The following is a 20,186-nucleotide window of genomic DNA, read 5'->3' as shown; positions in this document are numbered from 1 at the left end:
CTCCTGGGCACACACAGACATGTTCATACTCCCACGTACACGCAGATGCAGAGACATGTGCAGACGCCAGCCGGAGGAGCTCGCGGCGCATCAGACCCAAGACCGTGGCGGAGACGGGGGAGAAGCCGCGGGGTCCTCGGCTTCTCTTTTTCTCTCGGTTCTTTATGAATGAACTCCGGCCGCGAGTTTTATTTTTTTATGAATGGGAGCCGGAGCAGTGAATGAAGCCGGGAGCCAACCCCTACATTCTGATTGGCCCCCGCGGCTGGGAAACTCCGCCCCCCGGCCAGGCCGGACGACTCTCCGGATTGGCGGGCGTGCCCAGCCCTGGGGTTCCATTCACAAAAGTCAATGAAACAAAGGGAACCGGGGGGCGGTGGGGTGGGGGGGAAGAGACGAGGCCGAGCGAAGGAAATGCACCAATCAGCTGCTCCCCCGGGCTCACAACTGTCTGCGGCGCCCGAAAAACAAGTCGGTGCGCTGGGGACCCGGGGCCGGGGCCACCTTGCTCCGGCCTAGCCCCGCGGCCCTCGGTGCGGGCCCCAGGGCATGCTCGGGACCCCCCGCGGCTCCAGCCCAGAAGCCCCGGCCTCAGGTGAGGCTGCGGGAGGGAAAGGGAGGGAGAGTGTCTGTGATTCCCCGCCTCACCTCCAACGCACACCACACTCACTCTCACCATCCGCCTCCGCAGATTCCAGGGCGGGGGTGGGAGGCTCTGGGATTCGGGGTTGGAGGGGGCGCGGGAGTTGTGGGCATGCGATGGTGTGCGCCTCGCCTGCTTCGCGCGCGCGCGCGCACACACACACAAACACACACACACACGTCTTATGTAACCGAGCCCGGGTAGCGCAGGGCTGCAGAAAGCAGAAACCGCGAGCCCGGCTCCTGGGAGCAGGTGGGACCTCCTTTAGCCTTTGGCGGGAGGGGAGTGGTGGTGGCGCTCGGCCTGGCAGGCGGAAACCTCCCCATCGCCCCAGTGAGTCGGAGAAGTTTCGCCGTCGGACCCAGAGCCTTGGGACTGCCCCCTCCCGCCACCCCTCCCCGCCCCCATCGCAGCCCTCCCTGGACGGTGTGCGAACGCAGACCCCTCCCCCCCAGGTCTCGGCCCCCGCTTGGGGCCCAGGCCGTGCGGCCGGAGGGAGCGGCCGGATGGAGCGGAGGATGAAAGCCGGATACTTGGACCAGCAAGTGCCCTACACCTTCAACAGCGTGAGCGCCGCGCCAGCCTCCAATCCCGCCCCGCCCCGCACCCAGCCCCTACTCTCACCACAGTCCCCCTCCCTGCGGTCCCAGCGGAGTCCTGGGCTGCCCCGCCCCTGAGTCACCCGCGGACCCCAACCTCGTCCCCCAGACTAAGCGCCTCAGGGTGACTCGGGGGTATTCTTCCCGCTTCTCGCAGAAATCGCCCGGAAATGGGAGCTTGCGCGAAGCGCTGATGGTCCCGCAGGGGAAGCTCATGGACCCGGGCTCCCTGCCGCCCCTCGACTCTGAAGGTAAAGAGCAAGAGAGACAAACCGCGACCCTCCCCCGCCACACACACACGCGCGCACACACACACGGCCGATCCTGGACCCCCTGCCTGTTTCCCCAAAAAGCTCGCCCTCCAAGGGATTCTTCTTGGTCCCTACTCCCAAGGCAGGGGAGTCACCGGGGCTTGCTAGGCTCCTTCTCTCTTACCGTCCCCTCCACCTCACCTCCAATCCCACTATTTACCCCTCAGATCTCTTCCAGGATCTAAGTCACTTCCAGGAGACGTGGCTCGCTGAAGGTGAGTAGTTTTGTGACCTTTTCTATTTTGGGAGGCTTGACAGGGGAACACTCCGTAGCCCCTGGTATTCCACCCTAGCCGTGTAGGGTTCCTCTCCCTTCCCTGCCTTAAGGAGTTCTCCAAGGCCCTTTCCCCAGGTCCCTTGCCACTCTACTCACCCCAGCACCCAGCGTGGATACTTATATTGATATTTATTTTCTCTACCCTGAGCCAGGCTTGTGTAACTAGGCTTGAGGATGAATCAGACCATTGTGTGGGGTATTTGCTTATTTGAATGGAACTTGGCCTCAGGCCCATTTTCCTGGTTGAAATTTTCATTTGCAAAGTTTGTTTTGCAGAAGCTGCCGGGCCAAGGTGCGTGTTGGGGTGGTGTTGGTGGGGGCGGGGGGCAGCAATTAATTTGTCACCTATCCTCCGGAGTTGCCCAAGCATTGATTCTTATCCCCTGGGTTTCTTTTCTTCCCAACCCCCAGCACCAAACAATTTACTGTCCAAGCCAAAAAAACAACAAAAGTTTAAATAATTCTTTTCGGCAGTCCTTTGGCACGGAGAGCCCAGGGCTCCCTCCCCAAATAGCCTTGATTGTAATTCTAATAGCAAGTGTTCCTCCCTCTTCCATCCCGCTTGAATACCTCCGCCCCCAGGCAAATTCCCCCCTTCCTGTGTGCTGGCCGGGGTGGGGACCGTGGCTGGGCTTGATGGGGAGTTGGTGTGTTCGGGAGGTTTCCTGGTTGGATTCTTCGGTGCGTTTTGGTGGGGCCTGAGGGTGTCACTGGTGGGGCTGCAGGTGGGAGGGAAAATGGTGGTTTAGACAGTCTCAGAGAGGGAAGGGTTAACTACCCCCATCTTAGGGTTTATTTTAACGCTATGAAAATGAAGAAGCCAAAACACTAGGAACTTCTTTTTTGAGGTCTTTTTAAGGTCTTTTCCTTAGGATCTCCTCATCCCTCCACCCTGAGTATATGATTTTTTTAAGGCTCAAATCCAACTGCCCTGGAACTCTCCATAGAAGCTTGGAGTAAAAAGAAAATGACCCCTGACTAGATCCTTGGAGTGAGACTAGGTCTGTCTTCCCCACTATGATATTTTAAAAATATATATGTTGACAGAATGACTATTTAGCATAGAGCAAGCAGTCAAGACATTTTGTGGAATTAATGGCTGAATGGCTGTGTGAGTGCTAGAGGGATCTGGGGGTTCTGTGGGTATTGTGTGCCTCTTCCCTGACCCTGCAAGTCCTGCATGCCCAGCTCCAATTTACAGGCAGAGCTTTGCCCCGTCTCCCCATCCTCCTCCTGAGGTTCCAGAGCTGGGCTGAAGAACGCAGAGGTGTCAGTTTCCATGGGCTCTTAAAGACTTCCTTTCCCAGCGCCTGATTTCCCTCTGGCTCACCGGGCTTCATTCCTTGCCTGTCAGTTGAGAGTCCCCACAGTGGGCAGCTCCTGGGGCTGTGAGCTAGGGGTGGGCTGAGGTTGGCATTTTGGCAGCAGCTGGTCCATCTGTGCCTGGGTTTGAGATGGGAGGGGGAGGAAAATGCTCTCATCTCTCTACTTTGGAAGTCCCACCCCTTGGCCAGGGGTCTGGAGAGGGTAGGCATGCCTGTGGCAGTGTCAGTGTGACAGCAAGTGTGTGAGTGTGTGTGCGAGAGAGACAGTGTGTGTGCATGTGTGTGTGTCAGTTACATGCTGCTGCCCTGTACATTTAAATTCAGTGGGTGGGGAGGTGGGGGTGGGGATTGCAAGGCGGAGGTAGGGGGGGCGCGCTGGGATCTCCTTGGTTCCCTCTCCTTCCTTCTGAGGGAGCAGCTCAGGTTCCCAGCTGGCGATGGATGGCCAGGCCTGAGGGGGGGATGCTGAGGCCGATTGCTCCTTCTCACTTTCTCTGCGGAGACAGATGCAGCTGCCGGGGCCCTGTCCCCCTGCACCATCCCAGCACCACCCCAGTCTCCTCTCCTGTCTCTTCCCACCAGGTCAGTGACCCCGGCAACCCATGGGGAGCTTTGGGGTGGCAGGGAGGGACTAGCTTCTTTGGAAACTTGCCAGTGGTGGGATGCATTAGGAGGAATGGGGACCAGAGCCCAACCTCCCTCTCTCAGTTTGGTTTTTTCCAAACCCCCAGTGTGGAGAGAAGCAGCTAGTGTGGGTGGGGCTGTGAAGACTTAGCATTTGGAGGAGGCACAGGTTGGAGCCAGGCAGGTATAGGGAGATTCCGATGTGGTTGCAGGTTCAGTGTCCTGTGTCCGTGCGTTGAAGGGTGAGTGTGAGTGCGGCTTTATGGAGGCATTTCACATACCCTTGGGGTTGGGTTTTTGTAAATAGCAGGGAATGATGTGAGGCTCGGAGGGCGTGTCTGATTTGGGGGTGCCTGGAATCTGTTGAGATGTTGGGGAAAGAATCAGGCTGCTACAAGGAGACCCAGGCTCAGGCAGGCTGAACCCAAAATGTGTCTGGCTATGGTAAAAGACTTGCTGGTTTCTTGTTGAAGGTTCCTTTCCAGGCTTTTCAGGAGCCCTGAACCTTTGGGGATAAAGACTTTGTTGTCTATTTGGTAGTAAGGGCCATTGACTCTAGGCCATGACTCCTTTGTGTGAGGCTGGGGTCTGTGGATTCCCAGAAGCTCTGTGGATACGTTGCTGGGATCATGATCCCTCTGATACTGTGTGTAAAATTGCTGGAAGTGCACCATACATAAAGGTGTATGGATTTGTTTAGGAAGAAAATGACCCATAGCTTTTATCAGATTCTGGAAGGGATCGATCTGGGCTGCCCTTTTCACAGGAATCACTGCTCCCCAACCCTCCTCCAAGGGCTCCAGTCCCTTTGCCCTTTGACTTTCCCAATCATATTTGTAGGTCCAAAAAAAGACCCCACGTGTGGAAGGCGTGCATGGAGGGCACATTTCACCCTGTGCTGTTGTGCTGCCGCAAGAGTGAAGTAAAAGGAATTAGGGTGTGTGCGTCCCTGAATATGTGTTCAAGTGCATGTACACTGGTGCTTCGGCATGTCTGTGGGGAGGGATGAGGTTAATCCCCTCCCTAATCTTTCCCAGCTACAATGCCTCCTTCTCCATCTTTCTGTCTCTTCCCTTTCCAGAAGACTCCTGGGGACAAATGTGTCCCCTCCACAACTAGAGAACTGGTTTCTTCCAGTACAGAGGCTGCCAGGGTGGGGGCAGGGTAAGGGACAGCGGTGACACAATGGAGCAGAAGCTCTGAAGAATGCCTCTACCCCCTTCACCCTATGACTGGATCCTGGGAAGAGGGTGACGGAGCATATATAGTGTGGGTGGCTAACCTATGGTGGGTTTCAGTGTGTCTCTGTTTTAACCTCTCAATTCTTCCAGAATCCAGCTTGGGAGGCTCCCAACCCCCTCCTCTTTTTTTACTGACCCCCATTTTGAAAGGAGAGTCCCTAAAATTCTTTCTCTCTCTCTGAGCATTATGCTGTCTTGGCACTTTTCCCACCCCCTCCTTAATCATCTGCCTCATCCCCAGACAGATAAACTCCATCTTAGTACCAGGATGGAGCTGGGGACAGACCCTGGCACACTGGCTTGGCAGCCAAGACTCAGCCAAGTTAACAAATAAATAGAGAGAGTGGTGTACACTCAAGACCAAACATGGTAATTAAAAATTCTCCTGCTCTCCAGGAACGCGAGGCTCAGTGTTCCTATTTCTATCCTGTTGACAGTCTCTGGATGACTGAGGGCCCTGGCCTACCCCTTTGGGAGAAGGCCAGTGTTTGGGGGAGGGGCTGAGCTAGGACCGATTTCTCCTGGCTCTGGGAAGAGGATGGCACCACCTCTTTTGGGGTGTGGTCTGTGGGCTGGAGGAAGCCGCCTCCTGGACTGCTGGGCCGGAGGGGTCCCTGGTTAAACTGTCAGGCCTGAGGCAAGAAGAAAGGCAGGATGATGCTGAGGGCTTTCTGCTCTCCAGCACCATTGACGGCAGCAGGAGATACCCCCAGCCCATTACCTCAATGGAAAGTAGCAGTTAATGAGGCCCCAGCGGTGGGGCTGGAGTGCGTCAACCACCCCTGAGTTCTGCACCACCCTTTCCCTTGGGACTTGTCTAGTAGGAGGGAGGGAAATGTTGGTGACTCTGCTCCCATCACCCCTGCTTCCTGCCACCCTGGGGAAATGTTGCCTCAGAATGGACCAAAGGGCACAGCAGGGACAAGCCTGGTTTTGCATCCCTGGGCAGGTGGACGGATTTGGCCTCCTACCCTCTATCCAAATGTGCCTTTTTTTTTTTTTTTTTTTTTTTTTTTTGAGACGGAGTCTCACTCTGTTGCCCAGGCTGGAGTGCAGTGGCGCAATCTCAGCTCACTGCAAGCTCCGCCTCCCGGGTTCATGCCATTCTCCTGCCTCAGCCTCCTGTGTAGCTGGGACTACAGGCGCCCGCCACCGTACCCGGCTAATTTTTTGTATTTTTAGTAGAGACGGGATTTCGCCATGTTGGCCAGGCTGATGTAGAACTCCAGACTTCAGATCATCTGCCCGCCTCAGCCTCCCAAAGTGTTGGGATTACAGGTGTGAGCCACCACACCTGGCTGTAATCGTGGTTTTTTTTTTTTTTTTTTTTTTTTTTTTTTTTTTTTTGAGACGGAGTCTCGCTCTGTCGCCCAGGCTGGAGTGCAGTGGCGCGATCTCGGCTCACTGCAAGCTCCGCCTCCCGGGTTCACGCCATTCTCCTGCCTCAGCCTCCCAAGTAGCTGGGACTACAGGCGCCCACAACCGCGCCCGGCTAATTTTTTGTATTTTTAGTAGAGACGGGGTTTCACCGTGGTCTCGATCTCCTGACCTTGTGATCCGCCCGCCTCGGCCTCCCAAAGTGCTGGGATTACAGGCGTGAGCCACCGCGCCCGGCACATAATCGTGTTTTTAACAATGCCCTGATGACTCCTGAATCAGGCCAGTTTGGGAATGGTTGTCTTTTTGCTGTGTTTGTGTTCCTGAAAAGATGTGTGCTGGCTGTGTCTTTCTGTTTGTTCTTGCCATCGGATTTCATGTCTCATTGATATCTTTGGTCACTTCAGACCAAAGTATTATTATGTTGACTCCTCTTAAGTTCTCGTTTAGCTGCTGGTGGCTCCTGATTCTTAAACTCCCTCTCCGTAATGCTTCTGTCAGGAAACCAACTATCTATTAATATAAGCCTATGTTTATAAACACTTGGCAGCTCTGATATTTAAAGCAAATTGTTGAAGAGTATTCTTGCCAAGCAACATATCACAACCTAAAGTATCCCCTGTGAGATGTGCTTTCCTGAAGAGGACCTGCCTCTAGTGTTGCTTTGTGTGTGGAGAGGGGGAAGCTGCAGGGAAGGGCTAGGATGGTCAGGATCTCTTCAGTGCATGCCCCCAGGCCCACAGTGCTGACTCCTGCCAGCCTGAGGACAAACGAGTATTGCATGTTTATTCATGTAGTCCAGAAATAATGCACTGAGCATCTACTCTAACACCCTGTCTACTCTGACCCTGTGCTGGGTGCTGGGGCATCAGATGACAAGAAAGATAAAGCTCTTGCCCTCATAGAGCTTAACTTCCTGGTGGAGGAGATAGATAGATAATAAACAGGTAAACATAATATGTTCAGGTGGAAATATGTGCTAGGGACAAAACAAAACAGAGATGCAATAGAGAGCCAGGAGGAACCACTTTGGTTTAGGGGTGGTCAGAGAGGGCCTCTCCAGAGATGTCAAAGTGAGCTGAGACTCTGATGGCCAGGAAAAAAAGAAAAAGGCAGGAAAGCATCTGGTGAAGAAGAAACAAGCTCAGCAGGTTTGGGGGCTAGAAAGGAGACCAGAGCGCCGCAGACTCACAGGCAAGGAGAGGCAGGTCAGAGAGGTAGGCAAGGCCAAGTCATGCAGAGTCTTGGAGGCCAAGGGCAAGCGTTTGGGTTTCATGCTTTAAATAACAGAGAGAAATGATTTGATTTCTGTTGTAAAAAGATCACTGTGACAGCTAGGTGGAGAGCAAGGGACTACAGAGGATAAGAGTGAAAGTAGGGTATCCTGGTAAGAGGCTGTGGGTGAAATCCAAATAAGAAATGATGGAGCCTTAGCCTAGAGAGAAGCCTAGAGAGAAGCAAAAGAGATGGGATGTGTATTTGTATAGGCCAGGGCTGTGGAGGTTTTCTCTAGCCATCTCATACCTCTCACCAGCCATTTTGACCTCTCTGGGCATTTTATCAATCCGTTTCCCCATTGTCCAATCTGAGAGCAGTCTCCAGGGAAGGAGAGTCCAGCCTCCTTGGGCTACAGGTTCCACTGCATCACCCGAGAGCCACTGTCTTCCTGGAATAATATCAGGAAGTTCTTCTTGGTGTCTACACTTCCTGCTGTGAGCCATTTAGTTTTGAGAGAGGGGCAAAAGTGGGCAAAGACTCCGGGATCAAGGGAGATACTTAGCTGTATAACCACCTGAGAAGGCCCCCTCTGGGGAGGCCAGAATAGGAACTAGAAGTCAGAGTTTGATGTTCAGGTTAGAAGCCATGGATGAGCTGCTGCTGTATTTCAGTTTTCCTGCCTATTCCCAAACCCAGCTCCACCCATCCTAGCACCCTGGGACAGCTCTTCAGATCTCCAACCTTGGGAATCTCTCCCCTCCTTAGTTGCACATTAAAGGGATGAGGAACCTATGTACTCAGCCAGTGTCCTTTGCCTTCTGCAACAGTCCCAGTCACTAGCCTCCTGCTCTTCCACTGTCATCCTTCTTTTTTATTTTATTTATTTATTTTTGAGATGGAGTCTTGCTGTGTCGCCAGGCTGGAGTGCTGTGGTGCGATCTCAGCTCACTGCAACCTCCACCACCCAGGTTCAAGTTATTCTTCTGCCTCAGCCACCGGAGTAGCTGGGATTACAGGCGTGCCACCACGTCCAGCTAATTTTTTTTTTTTTTTTTTTTTTTTTTTGAGATGGAGTCTTGCACTGTCGCCCAGGCTGGGGTGTAGTGGCGCGATCTCAGCTCACTGCAAGCTCCACCTCCCGGGTTCACGCCATTCTGCTGCCTCAGGCATACTGCTGCCTCAGGAGTAGCTGGGACTATAGGCGCCCACCACAATGCCTAGCTAATTTTTTTGGTATTTTTAGTAGAGACGGGGTTTTACCGTGTTAGCCAGGATGGTCTCCATCTCCTGACCTCGTGATCCGCCCACCTCGGCCTCCCAAAATGCTGGGATTACAGGCATGAGCCACCACGCCCGGCCTTTATTTTTCATTTTTTTGGACAGAGTCTCACTTTGTCGCCCAGGCTGGAGTGTAGTGTCATGATCTCAGCTCACTGCAACCTCCGCCTCCTGGGTTCAAGCAATTCTCCTGCCTCAGCCTTCCAAGTAGCTGAGATTACAGGCACCCCCCACCACGCCTGGCTAATTTTTTTATTTTTTTATTTTATTTTTTATTTTTATTTTTTGAGACGGAGTCTCGCTCTGCCGCCCAGGCTGGAGTGCAGTGGCCGGATCTCAGCTCACTGCACACTCCGCCTCCCGGGTTCACGCCATTCCCCTGCCTCAGCCTCCCGAGTAGCTGGGACTACAGGCGCCTGCCACCGTGCCCGGCTAGTTTTTTGTATTTTTTAGTAGAGACGGGGTTTCACCGTGTTAGCCAGGATGGTCTCGATCTCCTGACCTCGTGATCCGCCCGTCTCGGCCTCCCAAAGTGCTGGGATTACAGGCTTGAGCCACCGCGCCCGGCCCTTTTTTTATTTTTTTAATAGAGATGGGAGTTTCACCTTGTTGGCCAGGCTGGTCTCAAACTCCTGACCTCAAGTGATCCTCCTGCCTCAGCCTCCCAAAGTGCTGGAATTACAGGCATGAGCCACTGCGCCCAGCCACCCCCCATGTGATTTTATTTATTATTTAATTTTATTTTTCTTTTGAGATGGAGTTTCACTCTTGTTGCCCAGGCTGGAGTGCAGTGGCACAATCTCAGCTCACTGCAACCTCTGCCTCCCAGGTTCAAGCGATTCTTCTGTCTCAGCTACCTGAGTAGCTGGGATTAATAGACACCCGCCACCACGCCCAGCTAATTTTTGTCTTTTTAGTAAAGAGGGGTTTTGCCATTTTGGCCAGGCTGGTCTCGAACTCCTAACCTCAGGTGATCCACCTGCCTCGACCTCCCAAAGTGCTGGGATTACAGGCGTGAGCCACCACGCCCCGTTGCTTCCTATGTGCTTTTAAATCCACAGGATCCCACTGCTTGTAATGTCTGCCCATCCTAGATATGACTGCTGTGAGCTTTAAGGGAGTTTTGTAAACTCTGAGGGGCGAGGCTGTTTCACTTCAGAAAAATGGAGGAAATAAAGACAAAGCATCTAGAAAAAGAAAGACTGGAATCTGCTCAGACAGGTTCTGGGAAAGTCTTCACTTCTGGGTCTTAGTGGAGCCCAGAGCTGGAGGGCACTAGGACCTAGGGTGGAGCAGCCTTTAGTCTCAAGCAAGCTTGTCCAACCCGTGGGCCTGTGGGCCACTTGCAGCCCAGGGTAGTTTTGAATGTGGCCCAGGCCCAACACAAATTCCTCATGAAATTTGTTAAAACATTATGAGATTTGTTTGAGATCTGTGATTTTTTTTTTAAAGTTCATCAGCTATTGTTAGTGTATTTGTGTATTTTATGTGTGGCCCAAGACTATTCTTATAATGTGGACACCCCTGGTCTAAAGGCTGTTGGTCCTTTCTTGGCTGTTGCTAATCTGCAGGGCTGCAATAATGGAGCCTCCCAGGGGACAACTAGGGCCCCGCCCCAAACTCACCTCTCACCTCTCTCTGCAGCTCAGGTACCAGACAGTGATGAGCAGTTTGTTCCTGATTTCCATTCAGAAAACCGTGAGTAGAGGTCCCTGGGGAGAGGGTATATGGAGTGGAGGATGGCAGGAAGTGAGTCATAGGATAAGAGAGAATCACAGGAGATCAGCTTGTTCTCTCCTAAAAAACAGTGGGGGTGAAGGTCAGGGCTCCCATTCTGGGATTTGATCTCAAAGACCAAGGCAATAACTGGAATGAAAACCTTGGTTGAAATCTGGGGCTTGCCATGTTCTTGCTGTGTGACCTTAGAGCAGACACTATCCCTCTGGTTCTCCATTGAATTTTATCTGAAGTGAGGGGCCTGGGCCAGTTCAGCAGAGTCCAGTTCTAGTGTTTGTTTTTTTTTTTCCTCCCCCGAGACAGTCTTGCTCTGTCGCCTAGGCTGGAGTGTAGTGGCACGATCTCGGCTCACTGCAACCTCTGCCTCCCAGGTTTAAGCTATTCTCCTGCCTCAGCCTCTGGAGTAGCTGGGATTATAGGCACCCACCACCACACCCAGCTAATTTTTGTACTTTTAGAAGAGACAGGGTTTCACCATGTTGGCCAGGCTGGTCTCCAACTCCTGACCTTGTCATCTGCCCACCTCGGCCTCCCAAACTGCTGGGATTACAGGCATGAGCCACCGTGCCCGGCCCCAGTTCTAGTGTTCTAAGTCACTTTCATAAACTGGGGACAATTTTGCCCCCCAAGAGACATTTAGTAATATCTGTAGACATTTTTGGTTGTCACGATTGAGGGTGGGGTGCTTCTGGTGTCTAGTGGATAGAGAGGTCAGGGATACTGCTAAAAGCATCCTATGATGCTCAGGACAGCTCCTTACAATATATTAATAAAACACTATCTGGCCTACATGTCAGTAGTGCCACTGTTGAGAAACCCTGCTTTAGGCTGGGTGTGGGTGGCTCACACCTGTAATCCCAGCACTTTGGGAGGCTGAGGCGGGTGGATCACATGAGGTCAGGAGTTTGAGACCAACCTGGCCAACATGATGAAATTCCATCTTTACTAAAATACAAAAGTTAGCCGGGCATCGTGGTGTGTACCTGTAATCCCAGCTACTCAGGAGGCTGAGGCACAAGAATCGCTTGAACCTGGGAGGCGGAGGTTGCAGTGAGGCAAGATTGAGCCACTGCACTCCAGCCTGGGCGACAGAGCGAGGCTCCATCTCAAAAAAACAAAAGTCAGAAAACAAAGAAACCCTGCTTTAATGTCAGATACTTTGCTGTCAACTGTCTTCACCTGTGAAACAGAACGGGCACAAAGAATCAAAAACACCTGAGAATAGTTGGTTATAAGCAGGGCATTTGAGTGGACTGCAGGTAAAACTGAATCTCACTCACACTGACTTGGAACCAACTCTTTGCTGCTCAGCTGCGTGGCCAGAGTTTGGGAACCCAGCAGGGGCCACAGGAAAGGCCAATGTTCTTCACAGATAAGTAGGAACATGTGTATAATGTTAGTCAGCTGACATTCAAGTGGGCCAATATCCAACCTCAACGAGAAAAAGTTTTTTTAAATCAATTAATTTTTTTTTGAGACGGAGTTTTGCTCTTGTTGCCTAGGCTGGAGTGCAATGGCGCGGTCTCGGCTCACTGCAACCTCCGCCTCCTAGGTTGAAGCGATTCTCCTGCCTCAGCCTCCCGAGTAGCTGGGATTATAGGGATGCGCCACCATGCTCGGCTAATTTTTTTGTATTTTAGTAGAGGGAAAAACCAACATAGTTTTTCTATGTTGGTCAGGCTGGTCTGCAACTTCTGACGTCAGATGATCAACCCGCCTTGGCCTCCCAAAGTGCTGGGATTACAGGCGTGAGCCACCGCACCCGGCCAAGAAAGATTCTTTATATCCTCAAATAAGAAAACATGTCGCTCCCTTGGAATTTTCCAGGGCACTTAGGAAAATGACAGGCCCTAGGTTGGAGGTGCTTACTCCTTGAAAGTGTTTTCTGGGGCCTGGGGTTGCATTAAATGTTTTTGTTTTTTGTTTTTGAGATGGAGTCTCGCTCTGTCACCCAGGCTGGAGTGCAGTGACATGATCTTGGCTTGCTGCAATCTCCGCCTCCCGGGTTCAAGCAATTTTCTTGCCTCAGCCTCCGGAGTAGCTGGGACTACAGGCACCCACCACCATGCCCGGCTAATTTTTTTTTTTTTTGGTATTTTTAGTAGAGACGGGGTTTCACCATGTTGGCCAGGCTGGTCTTGGACTCCTGCCTCCCAATGTGCTGGGATTACAGGCGTGAGCCACCGTGCCCAGCCTAAATGTTGAACTTTAGATGGTTTCTTTGGTTAATAATCAGACACTACTCTGATGTATAAACTAGACATAATGTAAATAGCCAAAATGTTCTTGTCTCACTGCGGATCTCAGAAAATTGATACCCAGAGAGGGAAGGAGGCTGTACCAGTCACCCAGCTAGTCTTCAAAGTGCAGAAGGTATCAGAAGCCCTGCCTGCCGCTTGTGTGACAGGCTCTGGCCTTGCTCTGCCCCCTCTACTATCCCCACAGTAGCTTTCCACAGCCCCACCACCAGGATCAAGAAGGAGCCCCAGAGTCCCCGCACAGACCCGGCCCTGTCCTGCAGCAGGAAGCCGCCACTCCCCTATCACCATGGCGAGCAGTGCCTTTACTCCAGGTGAGCCCCAGCCCGGACCTGGTGAAGGGTAGGGGAAGGGTTCCTGAGGAGGGAGGCAGGGGGCACCCATCAGCAGAGGTAGCAGCTGAGATGCAAGTTAGACAACAGAAAGGATTTTCTAGCTCCTGTAAGGAAGCGATACAGCTAAGGATTTCCTCTAAATAGACGGAAAATGCAGCAGAGGGCCTCAGGAATACATACTGAGGCCAGAGCAGATTCTTTTTTTTTTTTTTTTTTTTTTTTTTTTTGACACGGAGTCTTGCTCTGTGCCCCAGGCTGGAGTGCAGTGGCGCGATCTCGGCTCACTGCAAGCTCCGCTCCCCCGGGTTCACGCCATTCTCCTGCCTCAGCCTCCCGAGTAGCTGGGACTACAGGCGCCCGCCACCTCGCCCGGCTAATTTTCTTGTATTTTTAGTAGAGACGGGGTTTCACTGTGTTAGCCAGGATGGTCTCGATCTCCTGACCTCATGATCCGCCTGTCTCGGCCTCCCAAAGTGCTGGGATTACAGGCTTGAGCCACCGCGTCCGGCCGGCCAGAGCAGATTCTGTTTCCACCAAGAGGCCCACTGTCCCACCTAAACCATTGCTCTGAGCAACGAATCCCCCCTGTATGAATCCTAGGGGTTCAAGACCAGCCTGGGCAACAGAGGGAGACTGTCTCTGAAAAAAGAAAAGAATTGGCTAGGGCTGAGTCTGTGGCTCCTGCTGTTCCCTTCTCAGCCCCCTCTATCCTTCCTTCTCCCGTAATCCCTGTGACCTCACTTTCCTTGGAATGAAGGGTTCAAAGATGCTTGCCAGCTTCTCTGCCCCCTCACCCCTGTTTCCTTCTCAACTCCAGTGCCTATGACCCCCCCAGACAACTTGCCATCAAGTCCCCTGCCCCTGGTGCCCTTGGACAGTCGCCCCTGCAGCCCTTTCCCCGGGCGGAGCAACGGAATTTCCTGAGATCCTCTGGCACCTCCCAACCCCACCCTGGCCATGGGTACCTTGGGGAACGTAGGTAAGGAGACAGGGAAGCGCACTGCTCATGGGCCCAGGTGTTTTTTCTTTAATTCCCGAGTGTTCTCCTTAAAGACTTGAGCTGTGGGGTGGTGAAGGCGGGGGGCGGCGGAATAGAGAGGGAGAGATACTGACGCCCCAACCCCCTACCCCCAATTCCAGAGCCCACTCTAAAAGCCTAGGAGTAACAGGCTCGAGGAGGGATTAATTTAAAGTTCTCTTCTCTTCCTTCTCCAACCACATCCAGCTCCGTCTTCCAGCAGCCCCTGGACATTTGCCACTCCTTCACATCTCAGGGAGGGGGCCGGGAACCCCTTCCAGCCCCCTACCAACACCAGCTGTCGGAGCCCTGCCCACCCTACCCCCAGCAGAGCTTTAAGCAAGAATACCATGACCCCCTGTATGAACAGGCGGGCCAGCCAGCTGTGGACCAGGGTGGGGTCAACGGGCACAGGTACCCAGGGGCGGGGGTGGTGATCAAACAGGAACAGACGGACTTCGCCTACGACTCAGGTAAGAGACTAGGGTGGGGCAGGGTGGCATGTGATCAAGTGAAGAATTCAGTTAAGCCCAGAATGTCTCCCCAGTTTTTTACATTGCTGTTTACCATTTCATACATCCAACCCACCCACCCACTTTTTTTCTTCACAATTTCAAAAGAACTGTTATTTTTCTTTCTTTCTGTTTTTTTTTAGACGGGGTCCTGCTCTGTGGCCCAGGCTAGAGTGTAGTGGCACGATTTCTGCTCACTGCAACCTCCACCTCCCGGGTTCAAGCGATTCTCGTGCCTCAGCCTCCCAAGTACCTGGGATTACAGGCACCAGCCACCATGCCCAGCTAATTTTTGTATTTTTAGTAGAGACGGGGTTTCGCCATGTTGGCCAGGATGGTCTCGAACTCCCGACTTCATGTGATCCATCCGCCTCAGCCTCCCAAAGTGCTGTAATTATAGGCATGAGCCACCTCACCAGGACAAATTGTTACTTTTCAATGAGCAAACCTATATTCAGATTAAAAGATAAGGCCCCCACCCCCACCCCGGGACATGGTGAGTCATCTGTAATTCCAGTACTTTAGGAGGCCATGGTGGGAGGATCGCTTGAGCCCAGGAATTAGTTCAAGGCCAGCCTGGGCAACAAAGTGAGACCCCGTGTCTATTTATAAAAAAGTAAAATAAAACTAAAATAAAGGGGGATGTAGAGCCTTCCCTCAGGTAGCTTGTGACTTAATAGGAAAGTTAAGGCATTTATTTCTATTTAACAGGTGTTTGAGGTTTTAATTACCTATTAAGACCAAACTACTGTGACAGGAACATGAGTGTGCAGAGTTGGGAAATACAAAGATGAATAGGATGTGTCTGGTCCCTATCCCCATAGAGGCTTAAAAATACAAAGGGATTTGAATGAAGAGAAACATGAATTTGAAACTAGCCAGGCTCATGGTTCTTGCTACTTCTCAATAGGAGCGCAGGGTTTTTTGTTGTTGTGTTGTTTTGTTTTGTTTGTTTTGAGACGGAGTCTTGCTCTGTTTATTTTGAGACGGAGTCCTGCTCTGTCGCCCAGGCTGGAGTGCCACTGGATTCAAGTGATTCTCATGCCTCAGCCTCCCGAGTAGCTGGGGTTACAGGCACCCACCACCACGCCCAGCTAATTTTTGTATTTTTAGTAGAGATGGGGTTTCACCATGTTGGTCAGGCTGGTAGGAGCACAGGTTAATACGTGGTTTACACATCCTATTTGAGCCTCCCAGTTGATGTTTGCCCAGGCCAGAGGCTGGGCACTGGAAGTAGGAACTTCTTTAAATTTTAGTTCCACCTGGCTGTTGACTGGAGTGAGATGCATTCAGCTATGTTCATAAATAGCTATAGTTCAAAGCCCCAAGAGCCGAAGGAGGGCCAGTCCCAGGAAGGGTCCAGAAAACCCTGCCTTTTTCCCTTTCCTCCTAGCTTTTGTTACATTACTAGCCCCAGAGTTTATTAGAGTAGGCCCAGAGCTAGCTAGAATGTTAGAATTTCCCTTTTTGTGGTGCCCACAACCGTTCAGGGGCAGGGGGATGAACCACAAACCCCCAGGCTGTCCAACTGAGAACCGGATGGTGCTCCTGTCCTCAAATCCAGGGCATAAGCCTGAGCCAGGCTTGGCAGTGAGCTGGGGAGAGGAAGAGGGAGGCACTCTTTGCTGCTGACCTTCAAAGGCTGTAGACCGGAGGGGATTGTGTTACATGCCCTTGAACTCCTGCCCCTCCCCCCAGCTACTCCTGAATGGAGTCAGGAATTCCATTCACAAAATGGAGGCATGAATGAGCCCACCCTCCCGCCCTCTCCCGGAGGTGTCAGGTTTCACCATCTTCTCATTCATAGGTGGGAGTGGAGTGGGGGGAGGGCGGGAAGGGGTTGGAACTTGAACGGGTGGCTTCATACAGCCACCTCCCTGATGTGGAGTGGGGAGGTTCCTATCCTATGGAATGGAATGAAATGAAGTGGAATGTGCTCTGTTAGACCTGAAAAAACAAGGCCCAGTGCCCACTGCCTCTTTGCCAGGCTCATGCAGGCGCATGCTCTCAGTTTCTGTCCCATAGACACACACACACACACACACACACACACACACACACACACACACACACACACACACACACACACACACACACACACACACACACACACACACACACACACACACACACACACACACACACACACACACACACACACACACACACACACACACACACACACACACCCCCCCCCCCCCCCCCCCACCCACACACACACACACACACCCACACACACACACACACACACACACACCCCCCCCCCCCCCCCCCCCCCGGGCTGGGAACCTGACCTGCTGACCGGCCATTTGTCCATTCTGAGGGAGTCTTAGGCGTGGACACCGAACCCTTTCCCCGGACGTTCATCTCACCCTCCCTCCTCCCCCTGAACTCGCAGGAAACAGCTGCTCTCTGGCAGCTTGGGCCCTGCCAAACAGCTTGCCCGGCCCCCGCTGCTGCCTTCCACGGCCTCTGCCCCAGCCCTCAAGTTGAGGAGGGGTTCCAGTGTCACACTCCCTCTAGGTGAACTTTCCCTGGGATTTTGTGGTTGGCAGGCAACTTGGGCAAAGAACAGGAAGCAGGCTGGAAGGAAGAACTTCATGAATGTGGATAGGACTTCCTCCTCTCCTGCTCTCTAGCTCCACCCCAAGCCACCTCACATCACCCTTTCTTCCCCCACAGATGTCACCGGGTGCGCATCAATGTACCTCCACACAGAGGGCTTCTCTGGGCCCTCTCCAGGTGACGGGGCCATGGGTAAGGCAGCCCCCCTTCCCCTGCCAAGCCCTCCATGTTGGGGGAGGGAGCACTGCCATTGGGGAGGGTCTCCCTGGCCAGGAGTCCCTCTGGACTCTCTGGGGTCTCGTCGGTGAACCCCTAGATCTGAGCAACCCCCAACTTCCTCTACAAGGCTATGGCTATGAGAAACCTCTGCGACCATTCCCAGATGATGTCTGCGTTGTCCCTGAGAAGTTTGAAGGTCAGAGAAGTGACTGTTCATGGGAGGGTCAAGGTCTTATCATGCTGTGTCCCTGCAGGAGTCACATCACATTTCATTGTTGCAAGAGGGTGGGACCCATAGAAAAGTACCTGGGAAGACCCCTTGGAGAAATCCCTGGGGTGGGAGGCGGTTGCTTGGGGGACCAAAAGACACAAACCCCACACCTCCTATTTTCGTGTTCCCCAGGAGACATCAAGCAGGAAGGGGTCAATGCATTTCGAGAGGGGCCACCCTACCAGCGCCGGGGTGCCCTACAGCTGTGGCAATTTCTGGTGGCCCTGCTGGATGACCCAACAAATGCCCATTTCATTGCCTGGACAGGCCGGGGAATGGAGTTCAAGCTCATTGAGCCTGAGGAGGTGGGCCTCTTGGATGTCCCCAGCCCTCCTTTCCAAAGTTTAGGGCCTGGAGGTGGGAGAACCTGGGAAATGGTGGCACGTGCCTCCACCATGATCCTTGCTTTACCTAACCGGAATTCTTGCCAAGCATAAGTTTGTGGGCTGATGCTTTGTTGCAGGGCTAGCTTAGCACTTTGCACCAAGAATCTCAAGTGCTCTTTCTGACCTTACCCCATTTTTTCCTCTGCTGAGGTAGCATCTCTACCCCAAAACTGTTTTGTCCCCAGGTCGCCAGGCTCTGGGGCATCCAGAAGAACCGGCCAGCCATGAATTACGACAAGTTGAGCCGCTCGCTCCGATACTATTACGAGAAAGGCATCATGCAGAAGGTGGGGGCTGTGGGTCTAGGGACAAGGTGGTGGAGGGCAGTGGCCATGAAGTTGATGGGGGGAGAGGGTCAGCGGAGCAGTTCTCAGCAACTTTGTAGGATCAGATAATGAATCAGTCAGAGGGACAAGAAATTGTCAAGGTTCTCCTCTCCCAAAAAAGTGCAACTCAGAAGCCCAAGCATGGAGAAGTTGAGATGAAAAAGGGATAAGAACTGTGAAGGGAGAGTCAGCTTCTCAGGAGAACCAGCATAGGAGAAAATGCCCCGAGCATCTGCCTGGACTGGTAGAAGGGCCGCATTCCCTGCTCCCCTACCTTACCCCATACAAAGGCTGGGGGGCTAGCCAGGCTGACCAGCCCTTCTCTCTCCCCATAGGTGGCTGGTGAGCGTTACGTGTACAAGTTTGTGTGCGAGCCCGAGGCCCTCTTCTCTTTGGCCTTCCCGGACAATCAGCGTCCAGCTCTCAAGGCCGAGTTTGACCGGCCTGTCAGTGAGGAGGACACAGTCCCTTTGTCTCACTTGGACGAGAGCCCCGCCTACCTCCCAGAGCTGGCTGGCCCTGCCCAGCCGTTTGGCCCCAAGGGTGGCTACTCTTACTAGCCCCCAGCGGCTGTTCCCCCTGCCGCAGGTGGGTGCTGCCCTGTGTACATATAGATGAATTTGGTGTTGGGGAAACCTTCATCTGAAACCCACAGATGTCTCTGGGTCAGATCTCCACTGTCCTACCAGTTGTCCTAGCCCAGACTCTGAGCTGCTCACCAGAGTCATTGGGAAGGAAAAGTGGAGAAATGGCAAGTCTAAAGGTAGAGTCTCAGAAACTCCCCTGGGGGTTTCACCTGGGCCCTAGAGGAATTCAGCTCATCTTCTTCCTAGGTCCAAGCTCCCCACACCTTTTCCCCAACCACAGAGAACAAGAGTTCTCTTCTGGGGGACAGAGAAGGCGCTTCCCAACTTTACACTGGCAGGAGGGTGAGGAGGTTCACTGAGCTCCCCAGATCTCCCACTGCGGGGAGACAGAAGCCTGGACTCTGCCCCACGCTATGGCCCTGGAGTGTCCCGGCTTATCAGTTCTTGGTGCTCTGTGTTCCCAGAAGCAGGGGGAGGTTGAAGAAAGGAACCTGGGATGGGGGGTGCTGGGTAGAAGCAGAGAGGGATGGGTTCCTGCTCCAAGGGACCCTTTGCCTTTCTTCTGCCCTTTCCTAGGCTCAGGCCTGGGTTTCCACTTCCACCTCCACCACATCTGCCAGACCTTAATAAAGGCCCCCACTTCTCCCATTAGTTCTCCTGTGTCCTCTTTGCTGCCATGTGGGAACAGACCTGGGGGTAGAAAGAGCTCTGGCCTTGAAGCAGAGCTGACTGGTTTGGGGCCAGGCCCTGACACTTAAATCCCCATGTGGATTTGAAAAAAGGCAGTTCACCTGACTATTTCTCTTCTGAAAAATGGGCTTAATGATACCTGCCCTTCCCCTCTCCCAGCATTACTGTGTGAGGATCCAGAAATAATGGACAGGGGGTACTTGATAACCTGGATAGGTACCCCCTTGTGCACTTTGGGCCTGCTTCCGGCAGCAGTCTCCCTGCCCCTGCGGGTGGGGCAGGTGGGCTACTGAGTTGCAAGGCTCTCCCTCCTGGGACCTCCTCAGACAGGGTTTTGGTCTTTGGTTTCTGTGATCCTAATTGTTCCCATGACCCTGCTGCCCCACATA

General features: G+C 53.0%; 1 protein-coding gene across 3 annotated transcripts; it reads left to right on the top strand.

Annotated features, from left to right (window-relative positions):
• Positions 1-812: 812 nt before the first annotated feature.
• Positions 813-19,758, top strand: ETV4 (ETS variant transcription factor 4). 3 transcript variants are annotated; one of them, XM_050762717.1, is made up of 13 exons: positions 813-895; positions 1,099-1,209; positions 1,400-1,493; positions 1,721-1,768; positions 10,538-10,591; positions 13,076-13,202; positions 14,041-14,202; positions 14,449-14,714; positions 17,436-17,510; positions 17,635-17,733; positions 17,941-18,113; positions 18,380-18,481; positions 18,856-19,758. In XM_050762717.1, exons 2-13 carry the CDS (start codon positions 1,150-1,152, stop codon positions 19,078-19,080), a joined length of 1,485 nt encoding a protein of 494 aa, XP_050618674.1. In that variant the 5' UTR covers positions 813-895; positions 1,099-1,149; the 3' UTR covers positions 19,081-19,758. The 3 variants fall into 3 exon arrangements, with proteins under 3 accessions (XP_050618674.1, XP_050618676.1, XP_050618675.1); XM_050762719.1 differs by having other exon boundaries at positions 821-895; positions 17,436-17,495; positions 17,665-17,733; XM_050762718.1 differs by having other exon boundaries at positions 821-895; positions 17,665-17,733.
• The last annotated feature ends 428 nt before the right edge of the window (positions 19,759-20,186 follow it).

Source organism: Macaca thibetana, chromosome 16 (genome assembly GCF_024542745.1).
Source record: "Macaca thibetana thibetana isolate TM-01 chromosome 16, ASM2454274v1, whole genome shotgun sequence".
Classification (NCBI taxonomy): domain Eukaryota; kingdom Metazoa; phylum Chordata; class Mammalia; order Primates; family Cercopithecidae; genus Macaca; species Macaca thibetana.
Note: the sequence above shows the minus strand (reverse complement) of the source record. Positions and strands in the feature narration are given on the sequence as shown.

Bases quoted from the DNA above. Each gene is read 5' to 3' on its own strand.
- ETV4 (XM_050762717.1), top strand. From the start codon at position 1,150: ATGGAGCGGAGGATGAAAGCCGGATACTTGGACCAGCAAGTGCCCTAC. The intron at 1,494-1,720 runs GTAAAGAGCAAG...TTTACCCCTCAG, and splicing joins GCCGCCCCTCGACTCTGAAG to ATCTCTTCCAGGATCTAAGT. The intron at 14,715-17,435 runs GTAAGAGACTAG...CTTCCCCCACAG, and splicing joins GGACTTCGCCTACGACTCAG to ATGTCACCGGGTGCGCATCA.